Source organism: Cydia splendana, chromosome 2, assembly GCF_910591565.1.
Source record: "Cydia splendana chromosome 2, ilCydSple1.2, whole genome shotgun sequence".
In the NCBI taxonomy this organism is placed as follows: Eukaryota; Metazoa; Arthropoda; class Insecta; order Lepidoptera; family Tortricidae; genus Cydia; species Cydia splendana.
Window position 1 is genome coordinate 15,075,756 of NC_085961.1, and position 24,135 is coordinate 15,099,890.

At 37.9% G+C, this 24,135-nt stretch overlaps 1 protein-coding gene across 3 annotated transcripts in view; it reads left to right on the forward strand.

Annotated features, from left to right (window-relative positions):
• Window positions 1–5,115: 5,115 nt before the first annotated feature.
• The window catches only part of LOC134804355 (protein MTSS 2), a 154,722-nt gene continuing 135,702 nt past the window's right edge, over window positions 5,116–24,135 (forward strand). For 2 of the 3 annotated variants that reach the window (XM_063777374.1, XM_063777384.1), the window contains exon 1: window positions 5,116–5,645. In XM_063777374.1, the coding sequence (XP_063633444.1) occupies window positions 5,574–5,645 (72 nt within the window). In that variant the 5' untranslated portion in view covers window positions 5,116–5,573. The remainder of the gene's footprint in view (window positions 5,646–24,135) is intronic. The other variant, XM_063777393.1, reaches the window with a different exon arrangement.

Here is a 24,135-nt window from a genome sequence, read left to right on the forward strand (position 1 = left end):
TCAATCCACTCAAACAAATTTCTGAGAACTCGTCAAAAATGACTTACTTGACAGTTACAGTTATGTTACCAGCAAAATAATAAATTAATTAACGATTCGTATCAAGATTCACTTTCGTTAACGTTACTTAAATCCGTTATTTGTATGTCTTTCCCATCACGGAACAATGGTGTTCCGGACCTTTGGGAGGCGTGCGCGGAGCCGAAGCCAACACGTAGAGGCCCTTTTGACACTTTAATGAAATGTAAGGGGTACACCGAGCGGAGGCTGCCCTTGCCCGTGTCATGGGACGCACGCAGAGGCAGCACCCGCCAGGGTGTAAGGACTATTGAGAGATGATGGAATCTAAAATGAACTAGGTTATTGGGTGAAAGCGATGGACTAAGAACTGAACTATGGGGTAAAAAACCGGACGCCTGCCTAATAAAACGGTATGCAATTTTATTTCCGGCAGACGGTGACTCGCCCTCACAAGATGAGCCCCCACAAAAAGCGACATCTAGGATGGCTCAAGGGCAACACCGGTGTGAGCGGGGGTGTCGAGAGGTGTGCGCCGCTTTCTACCCAGTGGCTGTTAACAGCCACTGTGCCAACTCGCGTCTTATGCATATTTCACTTCCACCCCTGGAGCTTATACTTAGCTCTAACGACTCCACTCAGTAGGGCTACCGCCAATACCGAAAATCGTCAATTGCGGGCATATTTCTCTGTCACTCTAATTACGCCTTCATTGGAGTAAAAGAGTAAGATCCCCGCAATTTGCGAATTTCGGTTTTCGCGGTAGCCCCTCTGGCCGGCCGGCTAAGGCAAGCCAGAGGCAGAGAATCCTGTCCCACCCACCCGCCTTGCGGGTAACAGAACTCTCCAGGAGCACTCGGGTACGTGAGGTCGCTAATCCCCAACAGCTCGCCACAAGCTGCCCTGCGTTGACTGATTGCACTGGTAAAACCAGCGGGCGATGGGGTCGTCACATCCCTACGCCTATAATTGAATTCGCCACTGCGCCCGATACCAGCGAGTCGAGCGACGAGTGCGGGCCGCCGCCGCCGCCGCCACGACCACCAGCGCGACGTGGGCGGCCACCGCTGTCGGCACGCTTGGGGCCTGCGGGACATCTTGCTCCGCCCACGGATCCCGCTGCCGGTGGTGTAGTGCGTCGCATCCGTTATTATTATTATGTAATGCCGGCTACACACGTAACTATAAATCGTAGCGATTAATCTGTGCAGTCCGATTTGCGCAGTTTTATCTACCGTGTGTATGACAAATCGTTGTCGATTATCGTTGATCGGTGGTAGTTGCAAACTATATTAAATAAATCGTTGTCGATGCGTTTGCACCGGTTTGCACAGTTTTATCGTTACGTGTGGATGGTGATCGCTCATTTTGGCAGTACTTCACTTAATAGCTCGCTTGTGTGCGCACGTTCATTTTTCAAGTAAATAAAGGTGGGATCAGACGGTTCATCTGAACACAAAATGAACTAAAAATTAAAAATGAATTCATTAGTGAAAGAATCCAACAATGTTGGATATTTACATTCGGCATCTTTCACTCGCACTCCGAATGAACATAAAATGAACAGTGTGAACACAGAAATGAACGTTCATTCGGATTTTGCATATTTTTCTCGAATCCTGTGGGTATACTACCTATTATCTAGCTAGACAAAGATAATGTAAAGCAATAAAATGGTGTTCAAGTGGAACGAACAATGTAGGATATATGGTATTTCTAGGTACTCTGTATAAATATCCCAGAGTTCGAAAACAATCGCCAGTAGCAAGGTATCGTTGTACAATTTGGAGTTTTATTCAGCTAGGTATACTGTCTCTCATGAAAGTGTTTTCTTTCGCTATTAACGGACCTATCACTAATAATATAAGTTCTACAAAATTACTTTAAGTCATCATACGATTTCGGATCTTCATCGGCTAGTTCTCTCAGCAATGTATTCGAGGCTCCAAATAAATTTCTTCTTGCGATCCAAGGTCGGAGCCACTACCGACGACGCTTTCTTTGCATCTTGTTTGTTAAAATCTTTATTAAATGATCACAAATAATTAAACTTATACCAAGACGCACAACTTCATTCGACGCCATAGTGAGAGAAAAGAAAAAATGAATAATCTTTCCAGCAGCCGTGTGTGAACGTGAAATGAAAGGAAAATTAAACATTCACTCGAGAGAACATTCATCCGAGTGAACCGTCTGATCCCACCTTTATGAAAAATATAAAAATGAATCCATATTTCCCTTGGTCACGGCATCACGCGTGAACAGCTGGACCAATTTCGCTAATTCTTTTTGTCTTATGTTTGTTATTGTCAGGAGAAGGTTCTTATGAGAGAAAAAAAAAAAGAAATTTGCGCGGAACATTAAAAAAATTAAGAAAACTTAACTATCATATTAACTTTGATGACATGGATGACATGTTTCTTGCGTGAGCTTCTGCGGAGAACTGAGGGCCTACCGAGAACCACGTTCGACGTGTTGCCTCTCTGTCGCACTTGTAAATTCGTACGTAAGTGTGATAGGAAGGACGATCTGACGATCCGGACGATCGACGCCGATATCGGAGGCGTGTGGAGGCACTAGGAACCTTCGATTTATCTGCACAGTCTGAAATCGCTACGACATATAGTTACGTGTGTAGCCAGCATAAGAATTGTATTTTAAGGAATTGTCCGATATGCGGTGATCTGCGAGTAATCATAAACCAATAAGACCCCGTAGGTTCGTGTTCTTCTCTCACTCTCACTGAACGAGATGAGTGTGCGTGCACGGGACGACAGATACAAGTTGCTCAAGCAGATCTTGTCAGTAGAAAAAAAAAAATAACCGCCGAAAAAAAACTAAAAGGAAATAAAAAAACCGGCACTAACACGAAACGAGTCGACCAACAAAAACAATAGCACACTGAAAAGAAAAAAATAATTATTTTGTCTTCAATAACGCAAGTGAATACCTATGAACTATGTATATACATACTTCTGAAATCATTCACACAAATCTGCGTATTTATATATTTACAATCTGTTATTTTTGGAGTCGGTGCCAGCCTCAAACAAACTTGAGCACCTTAGTGAAGCAACTGCACCGACTCCAAAAATAACAGATTGTAAATATATAAATACGCAGATTTGTGTGATTGATTTCAGAAGTATGTATATACATAGTTCATAGGTATTCACTTGCGTTATTGAAGACAAAATAATTATTTTTTTCTTTTCAGTGTGCTATTGTTTTTGTTGGTCGACTCGTTTCGTGTTAGTGCCGGTTTTTTTTTTCCTTTTAGTTTTTTTTCGGCGGTTATTTTTTTTTGTTAAAAAGTTTTTATTTTATAATTTTCTGTGGCTATAATTTATACAAATTATTACATGCTTAATTTTTGATTACTTTTAAAATAGCTACCTACCTTGCTTTAGCTATTAACTGTTATTATATTAATAATCCTACTTTAACTATTATGTTCTGTAATATAAATAAATTACCCCTATTTTCCCACCCTTAGGGTAGGATTTTTTTCCAAATTTTTATTATTATTACGACTACTCTGTAAAAGGTTATGCGTGGTCATACGTTACAATCGGTGAGTGAAAAAATCAATCATCCCCTATTTTCCTACCCTTAAGGTTGGATTTTTTTTCCAAATTTATATGGGACCAACTTTGGGGTATACCCTTTCCAATAAAAAAATAATTATCAAAATCGAACACCTCTGTAAAAAGTTATGCGTGGTCATACATAAAAAAAAAAAAAAATATACGCGTCGACTTGAGAACCTCCTCCGTTTTTTTTTTCGTCGGTTGAAAAGGCGCCAAATTTGAAAAATGTAGGCGCGAAGGGATATCGTCTCATAGAAAATTTGAATTTTGCGCCTATTTCTACTGACAAGATTTGCTTGACCATCTATATCATGTTTTTGAATTTTGTTTCGTTGTAAGTTAAAAGAAAAATAGTAATCATGAAGTTCCCTCAAAAATAAAGTTGTGCATTTTGAGAAGCAATTTATTCATAATATTTTTTAGCTTCTGTGCATAAATTGTTCCAAATTTTTAAAGCTATTAAACCTATGTTCGTGATTTTATTCTATCAAGCTAAAGTAAAATAAATTAGGATTCCAATCGCTGTAGTGCCTAGAGAAATTCTTAAAATTATTAAACCTATGTTCGTGATTTTTTTCTATCAAGCGAACGTAAAATAAATTAGGATTCCAATCGCTGTAGTCCCTAGAGAAATTCTTAAGATTATATTATTATCTAAAAAAGCGGTACGATTTCAGAAAAACTCCGCTCTCTGAACCTACAGCAAGCACTCTGAAGCTCTGAGCTCTCTGAAGCTACAAAGCCTACAAGCAGAGGGTCTACCGCGAATCACGTTCGACGTGTTGCCTCTTTGTCGCACTTGTAAATTTGTACGTAAGGGAGGCAACACTTCGAACGTGGTTCGCGGTAGGTCCTCTGAACGTTAATATTTGTCAAATAATGTGTAAATTAATACGTAATGGGTAGGTAACAAGTACCTACCTACAGAATAATTCAAATATAGTTTGTCAAAGGACTGTCTCATTTCAAACATAGACAGAGAGAATCATACTATAGTTGGTCAAACCAAATTTGTCAGTAAATAAGAACTAAAAACTATACTCATCCTTATCTTTTGGGTGCTAGTACTAGTGTAAGACGGAGATAGTATGATTCTCTCTATCTATGTTTGAAATGAGACAGTCCTTTGACAAACTATATCTTTGTCTTACACAGTTCTAGCACCCAAAAGAAAAGGATTAGTATATTTTTTTTGTTCTTATTTACTGACAAATTTGGTTTGAACAACTGTACCTATATTTCGCCAAATTATGCATTATTGGAGTTTGCATTGATGAAATCAAAATTGGTCAATTAACTTTAAGTTGGCATAAAATAAATAGACATAAAAGCTAATTGAAATCTAAGACGCGTTTTAAATTTTATTATGAAATGTGAAAAGGCTTACGGAATAATGATTAGAAAAAATACCAAGTTAATAAAACTGGCCATTAAAACGATACAATAATAACGTTACAACGGTTTTTATTTTTCATATAATTCTAGCAACACTGAGACAAAAATTGACGAATCGTAACAAACCTTCTCCGGCCGATGTGCTTGTCGCTCCATTGCGAGGATACGCGTCTGTTCTAATTTTGAATCGTAATTAGTGTATGAAAATAACACGAAAAAAGGACTTTCTTGAATGAATATGCTGTTTATTAACTTCAATTAAATTCAGCGTGAATATTCCATGTGTTTCTAGTGTTACCTGTACTGAAACAGTGTTATTTTTCCTTCTTGCCAAGACACTGAGGGTATTCATGTTTATAAAAATATTGATTTGTAGCATAATCGTTTTCTAACGTTTCTATTGTGTCTTGAAACGTTAGGTGAAATGTAGGTAATCGCTAAGCGTATGTGCAGCGTGAAATAATTATGAAAATGCAACAGTTGTCGGGGGATAGTAATGGCGCGTTCTCGGATGTGATTCGTTATTGTGTTTGATCGTGTTTTCTGTGTTTTTGTTGTGTTATTTTGACAATGGAGGGAACCACGGAGAAGGATTGTTCGCCTCTATGGAGCCTGTACCAGCAGATCGTGTCGGACATGAAGGTAGGTCATGGTTTTCAATAGTTTTTAGTTACACCGAGCGTCGCGTAGTTTCGCCTGGACCGGTCGCCCCAGATGTCCATGCCCCGCTAAACCGTTCGAATCGAACGGAATTATGTTTATCAGTTGCTCTTGATACGGCTTGTAACCATCAATTATTTTCACCAGCATTTGTGGCATAGTTTCAGCTGTTAACAAAATATCATATGCAGTGACTTATAAGTTACTTCAAAACTCCTTAAACTAACAATAAACTCTGTTGTTTTAATTCTAAACAGAACAGAGTTCAAACTAATTTCTTTGCATGCTAAGTCCAAAATGAATATTATCTTCACATACCTACAAATAAAAGAAAAAAAAACATTGCTACATACAAAGTTTAGTAGTGTTTCAGATAAATTCGCTAATTTCATAAATACTAGATTGGGAACGTGATTAAGTTATAGCAGGTTGCACTCTTAGATTGTATACTGTCTCATGTTACTCAAATGTAATTTGTGTTGTTTACTATTGTGAAAAATCTTAGTAATAGAAAAGCCTGCTAAGAATTTCCTTAATCTAGCCTTTACGAATGTCAACATTCCCAAAAAATTATACCTAACCATTTAGCTAACAATTAGTTTATGTTATATATTATAACTAACTGGCAAATAGAAATCCAATTTCATATTTTGGAATAGAACTTTGTATTATTCCTAAATATATCAACAAAAATTATTCAATAAATCCGAATCCTGTAAAATTGTTATTACAGCATTGAATGAAATGAAATAGCCTTTATTTCAGATAAGTATTCTGTAGTACATTTCATTTTGTTGTTAACATATATATATATCTAATCTAAATTTATATCTGTATGCCTTTTGTAGGCAAAGGCCTCCCCTAACTCTTTCCATTTATACCTATCCTTTGCTATTGTAGTCCAGCAACCTCCTGCTGCACTCTTGATCTCATCATCCCATCTTCTTGTTGGCCGGCCTCGCTTCCTTTTTTTTGTCTCCAGTAAACCAGTACATTATTGCTTTAGACCACTTTTCTCTCCCTCTAATTGTGTGACCTGCCCATTTCCATTTTAACTTCTTAATTGTTGTAGTAATATCTTTTGTTTTAGTACATTTCTTTATATCTATATTTCTAACTTTATCCGATAGTCTCTTTCCCATCATACTTCTCTCCATAGCGTTTTGACAAATTTCTAGCTTTTTGTAGTGGGATTTGTTTAGTGCCCATGTTTGGCAACCATATGTTAGAACAGGAAGTATACAGGTATCGAACAATTTCCTTTTTATGGTCATACTCATTTCCTTATTTTTCATAACTTCTTTTAGGTTCCAATATTGCTTCCACCCGTTTCCAATACGTCTGTCTAGTTCTTTCGTAGTCAAGTCGTGTGGGGATATAATTTGACCTAGGTATAAGTATTCGTTTACATATTCGATCTTGTTGTTGTTGACGTAAATGGGTTCCTGTTCTCCATTGGTCATGGCTTTGGTCTTCAGAGTGTTCATACACAACCCTACTTTTTGGCTTTCTGTATCTAGGTCGCATATCATTTCGTTCAGTCTGTCTTTGGATGGTGAGATTATTATCAGATCATCTGCAAATCTTAAATGCGAGAGGTTTTCGCCATTGATTGATAATCCGCATTCATCCCAATTTAATTTACGAAATACCTCTTCTAAGACAGCCGTGAAGAGTTTTGGTGACACTGGATCGCCTTGACGGACTCCTCTTCCTATTTTAATTTCTTCACCCTCTCTGTCCAACTTAATTTTGGCCTTGCTGTTTTCATAAACGTTTTTTAGGATTCTGTTGTATTTGATCTCAACTCCTTGGTTTATTAGGGCTTGCCAGATTTTGTCATGTTCAAGTGAGTCGAAGGCTTTGCTATAATCCACAAAACAGCAGTAAAGGGTGATATTGAATTCCTTTGCTTTTTCAAAGAGTTGTTTAACTACATATATATGGTCCAGGGTTGAATATCCGCTCCTAAATCCTGCTTGTTCCCTCGGTTGACTTTCGTCGAGGATCTTGGTCATTCTATTGAGGATAATTTTGGCGAAGATTTTGTATATATTTGACATCAGGCTAATGGGGCGGTAGTTGTTAATGTTGTTTTTGTCACCTTTTTTGTGTAATAGTATGATTGTCGAAGTAGTCCATTGATTGGGGATTATCTCATTTTGTAGCACATCATTGAATATGTTGGTGAGGGGTGGTACAAGGATATCTATGTTAGCAGTCAGAAATTCAGAAATTCAGAAATTACAGCATTACTAATATTTAATTCTTGCAAAACATTCTACAAGTCATGTTACAACTAATTTGCATTATGTATGTTGCTTACAAATAAAATATACATAAGATGATGCAGATGGTTACTAATAGACACACCGAGAAAACAGAAAAAACCGAATACAAGATGGAGAGATGAGCTACGAAATTTCGACAGATACTGGTGGAGAACAGCCCAGAATAGAAAGGAATGGGAAAAACTGGGGGAGGCCTTTTCCGCACACGCGACATGCAAATGAATAAAATAAATTGAAAAACAATAAAAGTTAAAGAAAATAATTTAATAAATAAATGTAATAACAATGAAAGTGTAACAAAAACGCATGAAATAAAGGCTATTACTATTACTAAGATGATGCAATGGTCAATCTGTTGAATACACTATTACCTATTAAGGTGACTAGATTTGTATGTGTACATAGCTAATAAACCAGGTTTTTTAAATAGCCTCATTTGTGTCCCGCTGCTGCACACAGGCCTCCTGTGTTTCATCACTTGTTATGATTCAGCGGTTGCCCGTAATGTTACAAAGTGGACCCAGGTTGTCCTTACATCTCTTACTTTGGCCCACAGATTACCAGTTCACCGGACGATATCAGCCTGTAAGTTAAACACAAACGGTGACAGTTCCAAACAACTGACAGGCTGAATCCGGCTAACTGGTAATCTGTGGGCCCCTTTAGATTCCTTTTGGTAGTCAGTTTGGCCCAACAATCTGGGTGCATTTGGCAGATGTGCCCAGCAATTATTTTGCTAAATATTAATTATAATGCAACAGATACAGAACTGAAATGTCTGTCAATATAGAAAAAAAAAATTGCTCAAACTCTACAATCTGCACTTGGTTTGGCACATAACTCTGCACTTGGTTTGGCACATAACTCTGCACTCTTAGCTTTCATGCAAGAGTACATACCATTTGTACGCATTTACCTACTAGCTAGCTTACATTAATTAAAATTTACCGCCTTTTTCTGCTGACAAATTTCCAGACGGATTCGTGGGTTTCACTAAACATATAGGTATGTCAGATGTAGCATTAATATGAAAACATTAGCTCTATCATTGCCCTTCGTTTGATCCGCATTGAACGTGTAGAGCACGCCCTGCATTCTTTATTGAGTCCCGTCTCATAAAGACTTCTTATTTTTATTGCCTACCACGCATTCAATTTAATGAATCCTGTACATCATCTTTGTTGCAAATAAAGTAGTGTAAGAGACAATAACGTAGGTATTGTGGAACAGTTTTTTGCAGTTACAATTACAACACAGTTATAGGTGGATTGTGTTCAATGTGTAATTATTATTTCATGAATTTCATGATACCTATACGTCTTTGGTTTAACATATGCAATAAATCCGTCATATGGTGTGTCATTATTCCATCAAAATCGGTTCTGTTTTTGCTGTTACAACCAAGTAAGTTACAACCACCGGTTGCGCTCTATTTAGACAGAAAATAAACATTTTATGTAATTAAGTACACTACGAACAATTAGAGGTTTTAATTAATAGCTAGCTAAGTAGGTTGTATAACTTGTTTTTTAATTCCTGATGTCTAAACTTGTTTAGAGATAGTTAAACACTAATATTTTAAAGGTTCTTGATCTCTGTAAAACCTGATTTTGCCATCTTGTTAATAAGTACGGTTGCTTCAAAAATATAAGATTTTCGGAACTTACGTCCGAAAACTACAAAATATCTCCTTTGATATTTACCAGTCTCTTTTTAGGGAAGTACCTACTTAAAGTTCGTGTTCGTGAGGAAACCGGACTAATCCCAATCAGGCCTAGTTTCCCCTCTGGGTTGGCTGTTCAGCTTCAGTTGGAAGTCACTTACGAAAAAACTAGTGCCAGTGCCAAATCTTGGGATCAGTTGCCGAACGGACTTCCCAGGAGGTGTGACAAAAATTCAGGGACAACGCTAGTAAGATGATAATGTTTGTAAACGATTTTCAAATCAAGTTGTTAATATCGCCATCTTTACCTTTCATGTAAATTGCCTCAGGTTCAAGAAACGAGCAGATGAGGGTAATTTATCACTGTACCTAATTTAAACGCTGCAGCTATTGCGAAACAACGGAATCTGAACACTATTCCAAAATACATAAGGTCAGAATTCCGGGCATGTGTGTTAAGTGGGATTGAACATGTCTAAGGCTTAGTTCAAGGTGACCCCTAAGCTTAGGTTAAAGGTCGTATAAAGTTTTCAGGATTGTGCTCCGACTTCAGGTACTGGTACAATGTTAGTTTGAAGTTTTTATGAAGGGTCAAATTCCTTATCGGAATACCATTAGGACGTCTGTCGTAACAAAATGTTGTCAACTCTAATACTGCAGGTATAATAAATTCTACGTTTTGATGAGTAGGATCTTAAGGGACATAACTAGGGAGTGCTCCCGGTACCGGTTTTCTATACAAACACAGTACCGGAACCGGGAATTCCCGGTTCTCGCCATACAAACTCAGTACCGGGAGTATTCCCTAGGCATAACACACTGCCGTCGCATGTCGTTGCGAAGTGCGAAGCGACGAATTCCCGTGCAACGACGACGGTACGATGGTGCGATTTTCTCTGTATCTTCGTCCGAAGCTGCGATGCGCGACGAATCGCGCCTACCTGCGTACAAAATCCGTACGGTACTTTGGAGCTCGATGTGGCATACCCTGCGGCGCGCACCGCATCTCCGTCCAAAGGCACGAATCCTCGTGCGATACGCATCTTCGCACGGTGAGGTGGAGCCAATGTGTTAGTGTTAGACCATACATACAGTTTTTGAATTCAATTTGAGGTTCCTACAGTACAAAGTTAAAAATCGCAGCACCGGACGTCTCTCCGAAGTACAGAGCAGTGTATAAGGGCCTAATTTAACGTAGACATGATCCTCGAATTTCTAACCTAATTACTCCTATAAGGTAGTAAATTTTTTTACTACCTTGACAAAGCCTGATGTCGATAAGGGATAAAATCCTGGATTAATAAGCTAAGCGGGGTTCCTTGTAGGATGTAATCGGGAAAGCGCTCTTAGCTGAAGTCTTCAACTTGAAGAGGATGCGAACTCTGGTTCAGATAACTTTGTATTGTAGCTTAACCTTTTCGACGCCGTGTCAAACACAAAAGCTGTCATGCGGACGCCACGTCACCGAAGTGTCAAAACTGAAATTGAACTTTATGCATCTGCACGTAGGTCTATGTTGCTCTGTGGTTTGTGACCGATTAATCAGTCTTTGGCGTTGAACCTGCGGTGCGGATATATCGGTCATTGGCCTCCAAAAGGTTAAAGAGAATCATATTAAATATAGACATTATATGTATATCAATATCTGGGTTGAATTAGGTTAAACACTGCTTTACGCGTTTTGTGTAAACGGAAACTGTACACGTGCTAGCTAATAATAATATACACGAGATTAGGGTTGTTGCACTAAACACTGACTTGGTGTATTTTTAAAACTATGAGGTTCATATAGATTTCAAATAAAAACTAAACGAAAAGGATCTCAAACGGAATATCATAAATGTACCTACATAATTAATTTCATACAATCAATATCAAAAAAGGCTGCTGATTTCGTTTGTAAGCTATTAAGCTAACAATTAAATAGTAATTTATTCTTGTTACTTTGTTATTACTAATTGATTTCTTTTTATAAATCTCCTAGTTATCTAATGAGACCTATTCATTGGCAAAAGAATTGCAAAATTGTTCGAAGCTCTCATATGATGTCGCAATGATAAAAACACCCTGCTTGAGGACCTAGACCACTGTAGGGTTCCCCTGTCATATTGTTCACCTGCCTGTTTACTTAATCTTATTCTCGCTAAGTTTGAACTGCCCCCGATGCGCACATCAAAAGGCCCCGATGCGCCTTAAAGAAGTGCTTTTCACACTCATTTGCAGTGGCTGTTTTGGTACAATGGTTGTAGATGGTTGAGTAACAACTCTATGATTTACCCAGCTATGTGTTTATTACGCGATCCGTTACAAATCATACATAATCGCTCTGGTAATTAAGATCTATTTAATTTTAACAACCCCGATAACTACATCAAGCGATCGCTACAAGGCGAAGAGGATAGAAATATAGGATACTGATCCATATCCTGACAAAACATGTTATCCGCAAATGTAAATACGGTATATAACGTATGCGGAGTGAAATTTGGACAAAGTTTGTATATATAAAATATAAAAACACAAAAATCTAAATAAAAAATATGTGCTGTCAATGTAAAGTCAATATTTCTATCAATCAGTTTGGTAAGTCTCATAAAGATTGGGTGTTTAATTTTGTAATTATGGTAAATCAACAAGAACGCCGTCGTCAAACAGTATGTAATTTCTATAGTAGCCATCCCCTATGGCCGAAATCAAAGGTGGTGGAACATTTTGTGCAAATGGGTGAGAGTCGAAGCACTATTTACAATATTCTGGCGTCCTTTGCCTTGAAGAAAACCACTGCTAGAAAGCCTGGTTCTGGAAACTATTCCAGCTTGAGCAAGGTTTCTGAGAGAGCTCGATTAAAGAAAATTACGGCCGGCCGTGTCGCAAAATCTTATAGAGAGCTCGGAAGAAAATTTAAAACTGACGGCAAAACTGTTAAAAAATATCTTAAAGACATATGGGCATCAATAAGCGATGTAGAAAAGTTAAACCCACTGTCTCTGAAACCCAAGAAATCACTCGGAAAGTACGGCTGCGTAAATTAGTCAAAGAAATATTTTACGCTAAAAAAATGTCACTTGCGTTATGGATGACGAGTCATATTTCACGTTAGATGGAAACGAGTGGCAAGGCAATTACTATTTTGAGAACACCAATGGTCCAACCGATGAGAACGTGAAATATGTTGAGCATACAAAATTTCCTAAAAAAAGTTTTGCTATGGCTTGCCATCAGTCGACGCGGAATGTCTAAGCCTGTATTCTTTGAGTCAGGTTAAGCTGTGAACGCCGACCGCTACATAGAGCGTTGTTTGCCATTAGTGCGGGATTTCATAAATACGAGTCATAGAGGAGAAAATTTAGTGTTTTGGCCAGACTTAGCCTCAAGCCATTATTCCAAAAAAAACCCTTAGCAAAATGGCGGAGTTAAACATCCCATACGTACCGAAGACATCAAATCCACCTAATGTTCCGCAACTTCGCCCTATAGAAGATTTTTGGGCAAATCTAAAGAGGCGAGTATATTGCAATAATTTTCGTCGCAAAAATGTACAGAGTTTGATTCGAAAAATAAAATCGGGGCTGAATAAAATGCCGACATCTGTGTTTTCGACAGCGATGGACAAAGTATCACAGAACTGCCGTAAAGCATCTCGCATGAGTCGCATGGGAGTAAACTATTTTTTACATTAAGCCTTGATATATACATTATTATAAGAACATAATTATTTTAAAAAAGAATGGTGTTTTTTTATTCAAAACAATATTGAACTTTGTCCAAATTTCACTCCGCATTCGTTTATACACCCCTATAATGGACGTGGCACCAATAATGAGACGTACACCATAAATCCTGTCCATGCCTGAAAAAAAAACTTAATTTTGTTTTGTTAATTATGTTGCAGTATATTTCATTGAACACGTCGAAAACATAATAGTTATGTACGAGTGCGAAACTGATATTGTGCGAAAAATAGGAAATTCGCAACGAGAACGAGTGGCGAATTTAACACGCCCGGAGGGAGTGGGAGTGGGAGGGAGTGGGAGTGGGAGGATATAGAATTTAATATAATGCTGCAATATTTTTATGCTACTAAAGGCTTGGCCACACACAGAGCGCGACGCAGCGCCGCGTCCGCGCCGCGTGATGCCGACGCGAAGCCTGGTCAAACAGGGCGCGCGCCGATCGCGCCGGCCTCACGCTCTCAACACGCCCTCAAGGCGCGCGTGAACGCGGCGCGGCCGCGCGGGAACGCGGCGCACCGCTCGCTGCCTACGTCCGATCCTACTGACGTGACCTTGCGCGACGCGGCGGGCCGCCGCGTTCGCTCGGCGCAGCGCTGCGCACGCGCCGCGCGGACGCAATGGGCCGCGCGGCGCGGGGCGCGACAGAAGCGGGGCGTGATACCGGCGGGACGCAGTCTGTTTGACGTCGGTAACCTGTTAGCATGTGCCGCGGTCGCGCGGCGTGGACGCGGCGCTGCGTCGCGCTCTGTATGTGGCCAAGCCTTAAAGAAGTTTTACGGCATATTGGTAATAATTTAGATATTATCTTACATAATAAATGGGAATTTATAATTAAAAAAGTAATTTGTGTGTGTGAAAGTAGACATAAAAAGTTGTGTGCGCTTAGCACGGACCTGATCCACGATTGCTACACGATATGAAATAATAAATTAAGTTTTTGTACCGGAAAGATATTCCCGATGTATTTAGTAAAAATGTCGAGAATAAGCGAGTTCATGTACATTCTTTTCATAGAAAATATTTTTTATTCTATTTATTATGACCGCAGTAACCGATTCCCCATCATCCTCTGTGACCTCTAGACATGCTTATAGAATGCCCTATCTCCAGAAAGTCAGATCCGCTAGTATAAATAAGGTTCCGTCTCACAGGCGCGTTTTCCGGGCGAGCCGTGAGCGCGGCGTGAGCGTTTTATGTGTAAAAGCGGCGCGCCCCGGTCACGCGTCGCCCGCAAAACGCGCCTGTGTGACGGAGCCTATAATCTTAAATATTAATCATCTAAGATGGAAATATAAATGTCGAACCTATATAGTCAGCATGCAATGGGGACAGTCTGAATCTCTGAAGGCAAATGTGCCGGATTGAGAATAAACAAAAATGTTGCAAATGTTGGAAAGCAGTTTCCCTAGTTCTTAAACTACTCGTAGATTAATCTGCATTGTACACCTAGGTCAAATCGCGTCCCTATAAAGTGTAACGTATTAACACTAATAACTGTTAACTTACTATAATATAGCTTAAGATATACATTTCAGAATTGCTCAATTTCTCCACTAGCGTCTGGCGAACCTGCTCAAAGGCCCACTTCATACCGGTTTCCCGCGAATCTGGGACGACCTGCACAATGCATTCTGTGCCAGAATTGCGCGGCTTTTGTCGTCCCGTGACGTCAGCGACAATGGGAAGAGAGTGGCTTACTTTTGTTATTATTAATTTTTTTTTGGAAGGACTCTGAGGAGAGTGAGATTACATTTCGCTAGCTCAATATTACAAAGTTCTATGTTACATTTTCAAGATAGTTGAAATTCGACTTAATGTCTTTATGACAATGTTTAAATTTCAGTTCGATAAAAGTGAAACATAGAACCCTGTAATATGGGGCCAGCGATTTATTGAATGCACAGACCAACCCCTATAGACCGAGCTTATAGGACGACTCGCGGTCACCGCCCGTATGGTGTATAGGTCAAATATAAGATTGTTCGCGCGCCGCTCCGATCAGTTGCGCCCAAGGTTACGACCTGTTAGCAGTGTGCACGAGTCTAAGAAAATAAATCGTAAACTATTGAATTCATTGGGAAATCATGGGATATTGCAGCGTAAAATGGTGTGGCAAGTCATCTAAGACATCTACATACGAAACAGATGGAAAAACATCCCACAGGAAAGTCAAATTCATTATTTCATTGAATAACGTTTCTTGTCCGCGGGGTTCATTTTATACTGGTCAGAAGCAGAGGCGAAGTATGTCCGTCCCTTTTCGTCAACTTGAAAATGCAATGCGCTATCCCTTTCCCTTTCGACTAGTGATGTGACGATGATGGTTTTTCAGTTGCGGAAACTTCGTGCTTCGTCATACCGTATTGTACCATTTTAGACATAATATATAGGTAACATGTTGTGTAAGTTTTTTTAGAATCCTCTAGGCCAGCGGAGCAGTTAGGCCGCATGTCACGAGGTGGACCTGTACGGTTACCATCAGTTTGTTACTGACAAAAACGCCGTCGAGAACGTAATTTACTTTCTATACATCCCGTTTGCACTGATATGCGAGTGCGAGCGAGATGTATAGAAAGTAAATTACGTTCTCGACGGCGTTTATGTCAGTGACAAACTGATGGTAACCGTACTGATCATGAACTTCAAAGAAGTACCTACGAGGGAACTCGGTGTTGGTTTGTGATAGACATAGGTTGTATGGGTTTTTTAGAATCCTCTAGGTGAGCAGTTAGGTCTCATGTCACGAGATGGACCTGATGATGAACTTCAAAGAAGTTCGAGGGAACTCGGTGTTGGTTTGTGATAGACATATGTTGTATGGTTTTTTTAGAATCCTCTAGGTGAGCAGTTAGGTCTCATGTCACGAGATGGACCTGATGATGAACTTCAAAGAAGCGCGAGAGAACTCGGAGTTGATTTGTAATAGGCATATATTATTGGTCCATTTGAATATGTTTTCAATACAACCTTCAATGACCTTAATAAAACGGACAAAAGAAAATAATTGTATGAGATTTTGGCGACACTTTTTTCTCGTATCGAAAGTGATTGCGATTCTGAGTGGAAATAATATAAAAAATCAAAACTTTAAAATTCATGTTCTGGGTACTTTAAACAGAAATGCCCTAACATGTTAAGTAAAAATTTCAGGTACATTGTTAAATTACTTAATGAAATATTAAATTAATCAATATAATTATTAAGTAAGTTTACTCTAAGTATACTACTTGTAACAATTTTACCACAATAAATTTCGATATCACTGGTAGCAGTACCCACTACCTGTAATGAACATGTCCCATCCCTACGCTTGCACGTGTCAGCGCGCCATGTTTGAAACGACCAATGGCAATGCCGTGAGCGCCCCTCCCGCACCTCACAGTTTGGTGATTTGCGCCTCGAACAAAATGGCCAATATGAGGTTTCTAGAGGCGGTGTTCTGTGATTGAATGTAAATTACTGTCATGACTAAGGATGGCTTACGGCGACATCATCTGATGGAAGGATTAACGTTACACATGATAGTGTCAATGCAATGTAATTTTAGAGGTTATAATATTTTACCAGATACCGTGGTCATTTTATTTCACCAGGTGACGTCCATGCCCTTGGTTACGTATCACATCGTTTTCTTATATATTTTTTGCATTTATACTCTTTATTCACTGTATGCGAACGTTTTTTTAAGTATTGAGAATAATTTGACCTAAAATTACTGTGCACACTTGCACAGTGCAAGTCGAAGTTACAATGCTACAAGTCAGCAAAAAAGATTGAGGTAGAGTGTAGAGTACAATGTGTAATAGGAATAGGCATACATACAATTATATTACTTTTGAATTTATTTGTTAAACTAGTATTTATCTGGGAGTACGAGTGTTAGGGACAAGCTTACAAAAAGATCGTATCTATCCCATGATACATGTTGTTGTTAATAAATACATGAATACTATTGACCATGTTAACTCTCAATCAATCTCAAAAAGACTTATGTTGTGAACGCCAATCAACATAAAACATAAATATACCGTCATAACATACATAACATGACTCTTACCAGGATTTATATTCTAAAACTCTCCAGTGGAAATAGACAGCCATCAAATATCAAACCCATTCAATATCGTCACGTCCGTTTGGCACTTACTAATGAGACCTATTCGTTATTTTATCGATTAACAAACACTCGATAATTCTAATTAACAGTTGTACTGTTTGCTAAATGTCGTGTAATACCGCTACGATGCTTGCCTCACTAGTTTTTTGCACATCCGGTGAGTTCATGAAACCGGTATTTTAATTGCACCGGTGATGAATTATCAACAATAAATATACTGTCGAAAATAATGTACGTTTTTAATAGGTATATAGGTACCGTAGTATTTCTAAAACCTTCTTTCTTTTTATATCTGTAGAAAAAAACATTAGATTGATTTAGTTTTCATTGTCACGACGTGTAGGATTTTGTAATAAATTAAACACCTTTAGACTTTAGGTAGTCCATGGGAAAATACATTACTACAAGAAAATCTTAGCAACTCGAAGACAGGCGTTTCACATAGTTACATGTTACATACATACTGTTACTTTCCATAACCTCACAATTTTTTATAAAACGGTTCGGTCTGTCCAAGTCCAAAAAGCGTTGATTGTACCAACCCCTGTGTGGGGTGCCAATGCCAGGGGTGAGATATCGATTAACTAACTTAGAAGGTTAGGGTTACGTTTCGAATTCGGACGAATCGGTATTCATTGCGTCACTTGAGTAATTTTAATAATCGATTTAGTATAACTCTATTATTAGGGTTCCGTACCCAAAGGGTAAAACGGGACCCTATTACTAAGACTTCGCTGTCCGTCCGTCCGTCCGTCCGTCCGTCCGTCCGTCCGTCTGTCACCAGGCTGTATCTCACGAACCGTGATAGCTAGACAGTTGAAATTTTCACAGATGATGTATTTCTGTTGCCGCTATAACAACAAATACTAAAAACAGAATAAAATAAAGATTTAAATGGGGCTCCCATACAACAAACGTGATTTTTGACCAAAGTTAAGCAACGTCGGGAGTGGTCAGTACTTGGATGGGTGACCGTTTTTTTTTGCTTTTTTTTTGTTTTTTTTTTTTGCATTATGGTACGGAACCCTTCGTGCGCGAGTCCGACTCGCACTTGTTATATTATCTATTCAATTCTACGATTGTTGAAAAGTAAATTAGCAGTGGCCAGACCTATGGGCTTATCATACAGTCATCATACATCATTCATACACTTGCAAGTAAACTAATAGCTGACAATAAACATTGCAAAGTTGAAGAATATATTAAGTATCAACTTTGGAAATTCTACAACTTAATATTACGCTGACGTATTTTTTTCTTTTCTTCGTATTAACGTAAACGGTTAACAGGTTATATTTTTATAGGTAGTTCTCTCTTTTCAGGTTGAGCCTTGTTGTTGCCAATGCCGATCTTACACGCCCGATGTGTCAATCTGTCGGTTAGAGTTTCTTATCTCGTTAAATATATTAGCCAAGTTTCCTTAGACGTATCTTTGGCCGTTAGTCTTGATCAAAGATGGAAATAAATTGGTTTCGGGACTTTCGGGAGTTTTATTGAACTTTTTAGTATTTAGATTGATTTTTTCACAACAGTATATAAATAAAAACAAACATGGGTTAAATATTTTCGGTTAAAATGGTCCGTCATGCTTATACCTATAGAGATTTGGATTGCGTTATTTAAGTCTTAACTAAATTGTAAAGAAAAAAAAATGTCAGGAGTGGTTACCGTTCTGAGGGACATCCATCTGATCCCATGGACCTTGGAATATACTATATGTATATCCATATACTATATCCATCAGACAAGAATTATAAAAACGAGATTGAGCGGAAAATTTTTTTCTTTACGGATACCTTCTACGAAATACATAATGTGCGTCTAAGAAGTAATATGTACAGTCAACGGTAAAAATATGGGTGTAGACAACTTACTCAAAAATATGTCCCATAGTTCTTAATGCACTGACATAAGAGTTATGGGACATATTTTTGAGATGATTTGTACACCCATATTTTTACCGTTGACTATCCATTACAAAACGTGCGAAAATATAGCACAGAATATTGTTAAATTGAAACACAACAAACAAGATTAGAAACAAAACATTCTCTATTCTCTAGAAATGTACTTAAACAAAATAAATAAGATTTCAGTCATCCAATGTGTGATTGGAACACTATCACGCGATATCTAGACATATCCGCTGATTTGTACTGTCACAATGTCGCAGTAGCCGTTAAAAATCCACACCACACGCGTCACGTCAGAAAAGGCGCGAAAGACAATTCATGTTAACATTTTCATGACGCGGGGCACGGAAAAGACAGGGATGATACAAATTATATAGGCACAGAATAAATAAAATTACTAGGTACAGAAGCCTCACTCTCTAACAAAACGCGTCTGTTACGGTCAGGACAGATATGGCCGCTAGGTGGCGACAGCGCCACGCGCGGCTTATGGCTAGCCACCAAAATTGGTGTGGAACGGATGTACTTTTAGCTACCTGTTGCAAAGCGACGAAATCGCGGAGTGAGCCACGCCTGATATAGGTTAACTGGAAGAGATCCCTCTTCATTACATAACATGATAATGTAAACATAACAATGCAATGACTGGAAGAGAATGAAAATGAATGAGAATGTCTTTAGGCATTAAGTCCGCCATTTGTACTTTCACAGACAGACACGTATAAATGCAAGTACATGCATTTACAGATAAGCCGTATCTATTCTATTGATTGTCGCAAAAAAGCTAATGAATTACTTAAAGAAGGGATAGGATAAGATAAGAATTCATTGTTTATTGGGATGTTTTTAAATCACTATGTTTAAATAAATACTAATTTATGGAGGCTACTCCGCTCGTTTCACTTCTGTCGCGGCGGCACATTTGAGGCATGCAAAGCTATTAGACCAGCGGTGGAACAAAAATGGGTTTTGATAACATTAAAGTTTTTTCTCATTTGATATGTTATTGCATGCATGTTAAATAACATTTATGTAAAATATTAGAAAATTATAGGTGGAGCGTTCGGCCATATTTAAATATTTCAATTTTGCTAAATAACTATGTAAATATAAAATTAAAGTTACAAAAAACTGTAACATGTTCAATAACACTTTAATTTATTCACAATATTCGGTTTTTAGAAATCTGGAACAGCTGCTTTCTGGTGAACGTAAAAACACGAATTACTTTGTCAATAAAGAATGAAAGTAGCTGATATTGTAAAATTACGATATTATCTAGCAACTTAGTATACTTGTAAAAAATTAGAAATGTAGACAATGTGCTTGTCTAGATATTGATTTCTGGTTAAGCAGTATAGCCAATATTGAATTAAAGTTTGTAGAGTTAATATTACACGGTCATAATAAAGATCTTAGTTCCCACACAAAATATTAGAAATATAAAATCACGGCGACACTAAATACTGATACGTAAGTATGCATTCCGCGCTTATATTGAGTTACATTTCAAACGCGCGGCGTTTTCGCGCGTGGCAGGAGGCAGCGATCGACGGTGGCGGGCTAGCGATTAGCGCGGTGCCCGTAAAAAATACGCAAAACGTTTATAAAATTATTATCAATGGTAAATAGTTAGTACACTAATAGTAGGTACACTAATGGAAACTTACCTACACTTATTTATTTCTATATGTACTAGGGATTGCCCGCGGTTTGGTTTACGTAGAATTTGTTATCGTGATAAGTATAGAAATAATAGATACATTTGAAAATTATTTTAGGTGCATTGTCATACAGATAACCACCCTTGTTAAAGTATTCTTCAAATTCAATAGACAGGTGTCATTTCAATATAATTTTGCGTAATTTGGCGCTTCTAGGTTATAAATGACTAGCGACATATATTTTTTGTTTAAGAGCGATATCCGATATATATATCTCCGATAATATTTACTTTATCATTTAAATCAATTTCAAACTAACGTTATTCAATATTTATCATTTTAAAGTCAATTTTACCAACCAACTGAGCTTTACGAGTATACCTACGGAAACAACTCAAAATTTGCATCAAATTAAATGCCACTCTTCTTATACGTTTCGAACAATCAAGAGGGCCTTTACGAGCTGATGTAGTGAACATTTTATTTAACCCTCGTGCCTTGAAACCTTCACTACGCTCGAGGTTCAACTTTACGAACCACTCGCTACGCTTGTGGTTCAATTTTAGAATGTTTCGCTTGTTTGGGTATCAATATTAGCATGATTAATCAACAAATGTTCCCCTTGTAAAACAAATAAATAAGGTAGGTGAGGTGCAGGCATATGAGGCCCGGCGGGTAACAAGGCCCAGCATTCAAAAATAGCAGTTGCTCCCTATTATTCTGACTTTGTACTTGTTGCTAAGAAGATCCACTGTCAGTGCAGGTAAAAAGGTCCAGTCCCGGGCCTTATTGAACGTATGAGATGAAATAATAGATTAAAATATGTTTAGATAATTTAGAATATTTTTAATCTCTCATTAATAAGGCCAATTTGAAGAAACTTCTATGAAATTATGACTTATAAATAACACCTTCACTGCGTGGGCTGTCCAAATCGCTGCAGACTTTTCTTGGTCTAACTCTAATAATTTTTCACTTGCTTTATTGACCTAAAGACGTTTTAAAGAATCAAAAAGTCTAATAACATTTAGACACTTATACTTTTTAAAGGCAGTAACTACTTACTTATATAGGTAACTTTTTTATTAATACATAGGTAGTTATTTACGATAGAAGTGCGAAAAATTGAAATTTTGCAACGAATGACGAATTTTAAAACACGGCCAAAGGGAGTGTTTTAATGTGCTTATTATAGCACCGGTGTCTTAATGTAGCACCAGGGCCCTATTTCACCAACGTGACATTGTTGCTGACGTCACAGGTATCCATGGGCTACGGTTATAGCTTACCATCGGACGGGCCTTATTCCTGTTTGTCACTATCATTGTATTATTAAAAAATAACTTTATTATATCGGCAAAACACAGGTATCTTTCTTGTGATGTTTATGATGATAATGATGACAATTGACACAAGATTTCAAAGAACTTTCGGTAATTCATGACAGTAAATGAGTTCTGTGTCGGAATTTCGTGACAACTGTCGTATTTCTTGTGACAATTGTCCAAGTCCCAGCCCCCCCTTTGCTACAGTCCAACCCGAAAGGCACCTTAGGTCGGCACTTACGTCATTATTACCGGCGCCCTAATACTAATGAAATGAAAATGAAATGAAAAATATTTATTTCGAGCAACTATGGACTCATACAGATTTGTTAGTAGACTTACGTTCCTAATGTTAGTACCTAATTAACTATTACAATATATATACACTGCTGGAAACATGCATTTCGCAGCAGTGTCTCATATACGGGCAGTCAAGTCTGTCCGCTATCACAGACAGGATAGGGTTGGGGCTGGCCCGCACCCGGCGCACCAGGGATGTGCATCGTGCAAACTAATGCGGTGCTACGCGACGTAAGCGCCGACCGCCATATTCAACGTGGTTTGTCACATAGTACCCTGTAAAGGTATGATTCCAGGGATAAAAAATATGTTATAACGTTATCCAGCGTATAATGGAATTCTTAAAAGTTTTTCTTTATAATTACTACAAGTAAATTTGTTCATATTTGCATATTATTAAAAAGGTAAATGAAAAGTAATTGAGTAATTTAATTACTAATTAATGTAATCACAATTGCAAATTACACAGAAAAATTAATTACATGTAATTAAATTTTATGTAATTAAATTACAAACATTTTAATTACATGTAATTAAATTACACGAGTAATTAATTACATGTAATTAAATTACACGAGTAATTAATTACATGTAATTAAATTACACGAGTAATTAGTTACGCCCAACACTGGTTGGTGGCAAACAACCACACCGCTCGTCTGATGGTAAGCGGTTACCGTAGCCTATAAAGGCCTGTGACGTCAGTAACAGTGATGTCGACAAATGTCGCACCTGTCACGTTGGTGAAATAGGGCCCAGATGTACAGTAAAAATCATGTTAAAAGATAATACTAACTGTTACGAATAAATATTTATACTGTAAAAAATTATCCCACCAAAAACATTTTCATGTAAAATGTTGCTAAGACGAAACCATAAGCCTAAGACTCGCACTGTTAAAAAGTTATCAGATCTCTTGTCGAGCCAAGCTTCAAACTCTACAAGCCCCTTCACTAACTCTACACCTTAGTCAAAATATGTGGCTTGGCTGTTTTGCTACCGCCACATGGGCATAAGGTGAAAAACTTATTATAATCATTATTTTTAGGGTTCCGTACCTCAAAAGGAATAAAACTGAACCCTTATAGGATCACTCGTGTGTCTGGCTGTCCGTCTGTCACAGCCTATTTGCTCCGAAACTACTGGACTAATAAGTTGAAACTTGTCTATAACCCAAAGACATACATGTAAAGTAAATATGTAATATAAATTTAAATAAAGGGGTCACTTTTGAGATGAATGATAAATAGAAGAAAAAAAACTATATCTTTGTTATATATCAAATGAAGGGGCTCATTTTAGAATTAGAATCTCAAATATATTTTTTTCATAATTTTAAAATAAATAGTTTAGAAGTTATTTAAGAAAACAGGCAAAAAATTAACATTACCCTTATCTCCGAAACTACTGGGTTTTTTATTATGAAAAAAAATACACATATTAGCTCTTTACCTATAGATGACAG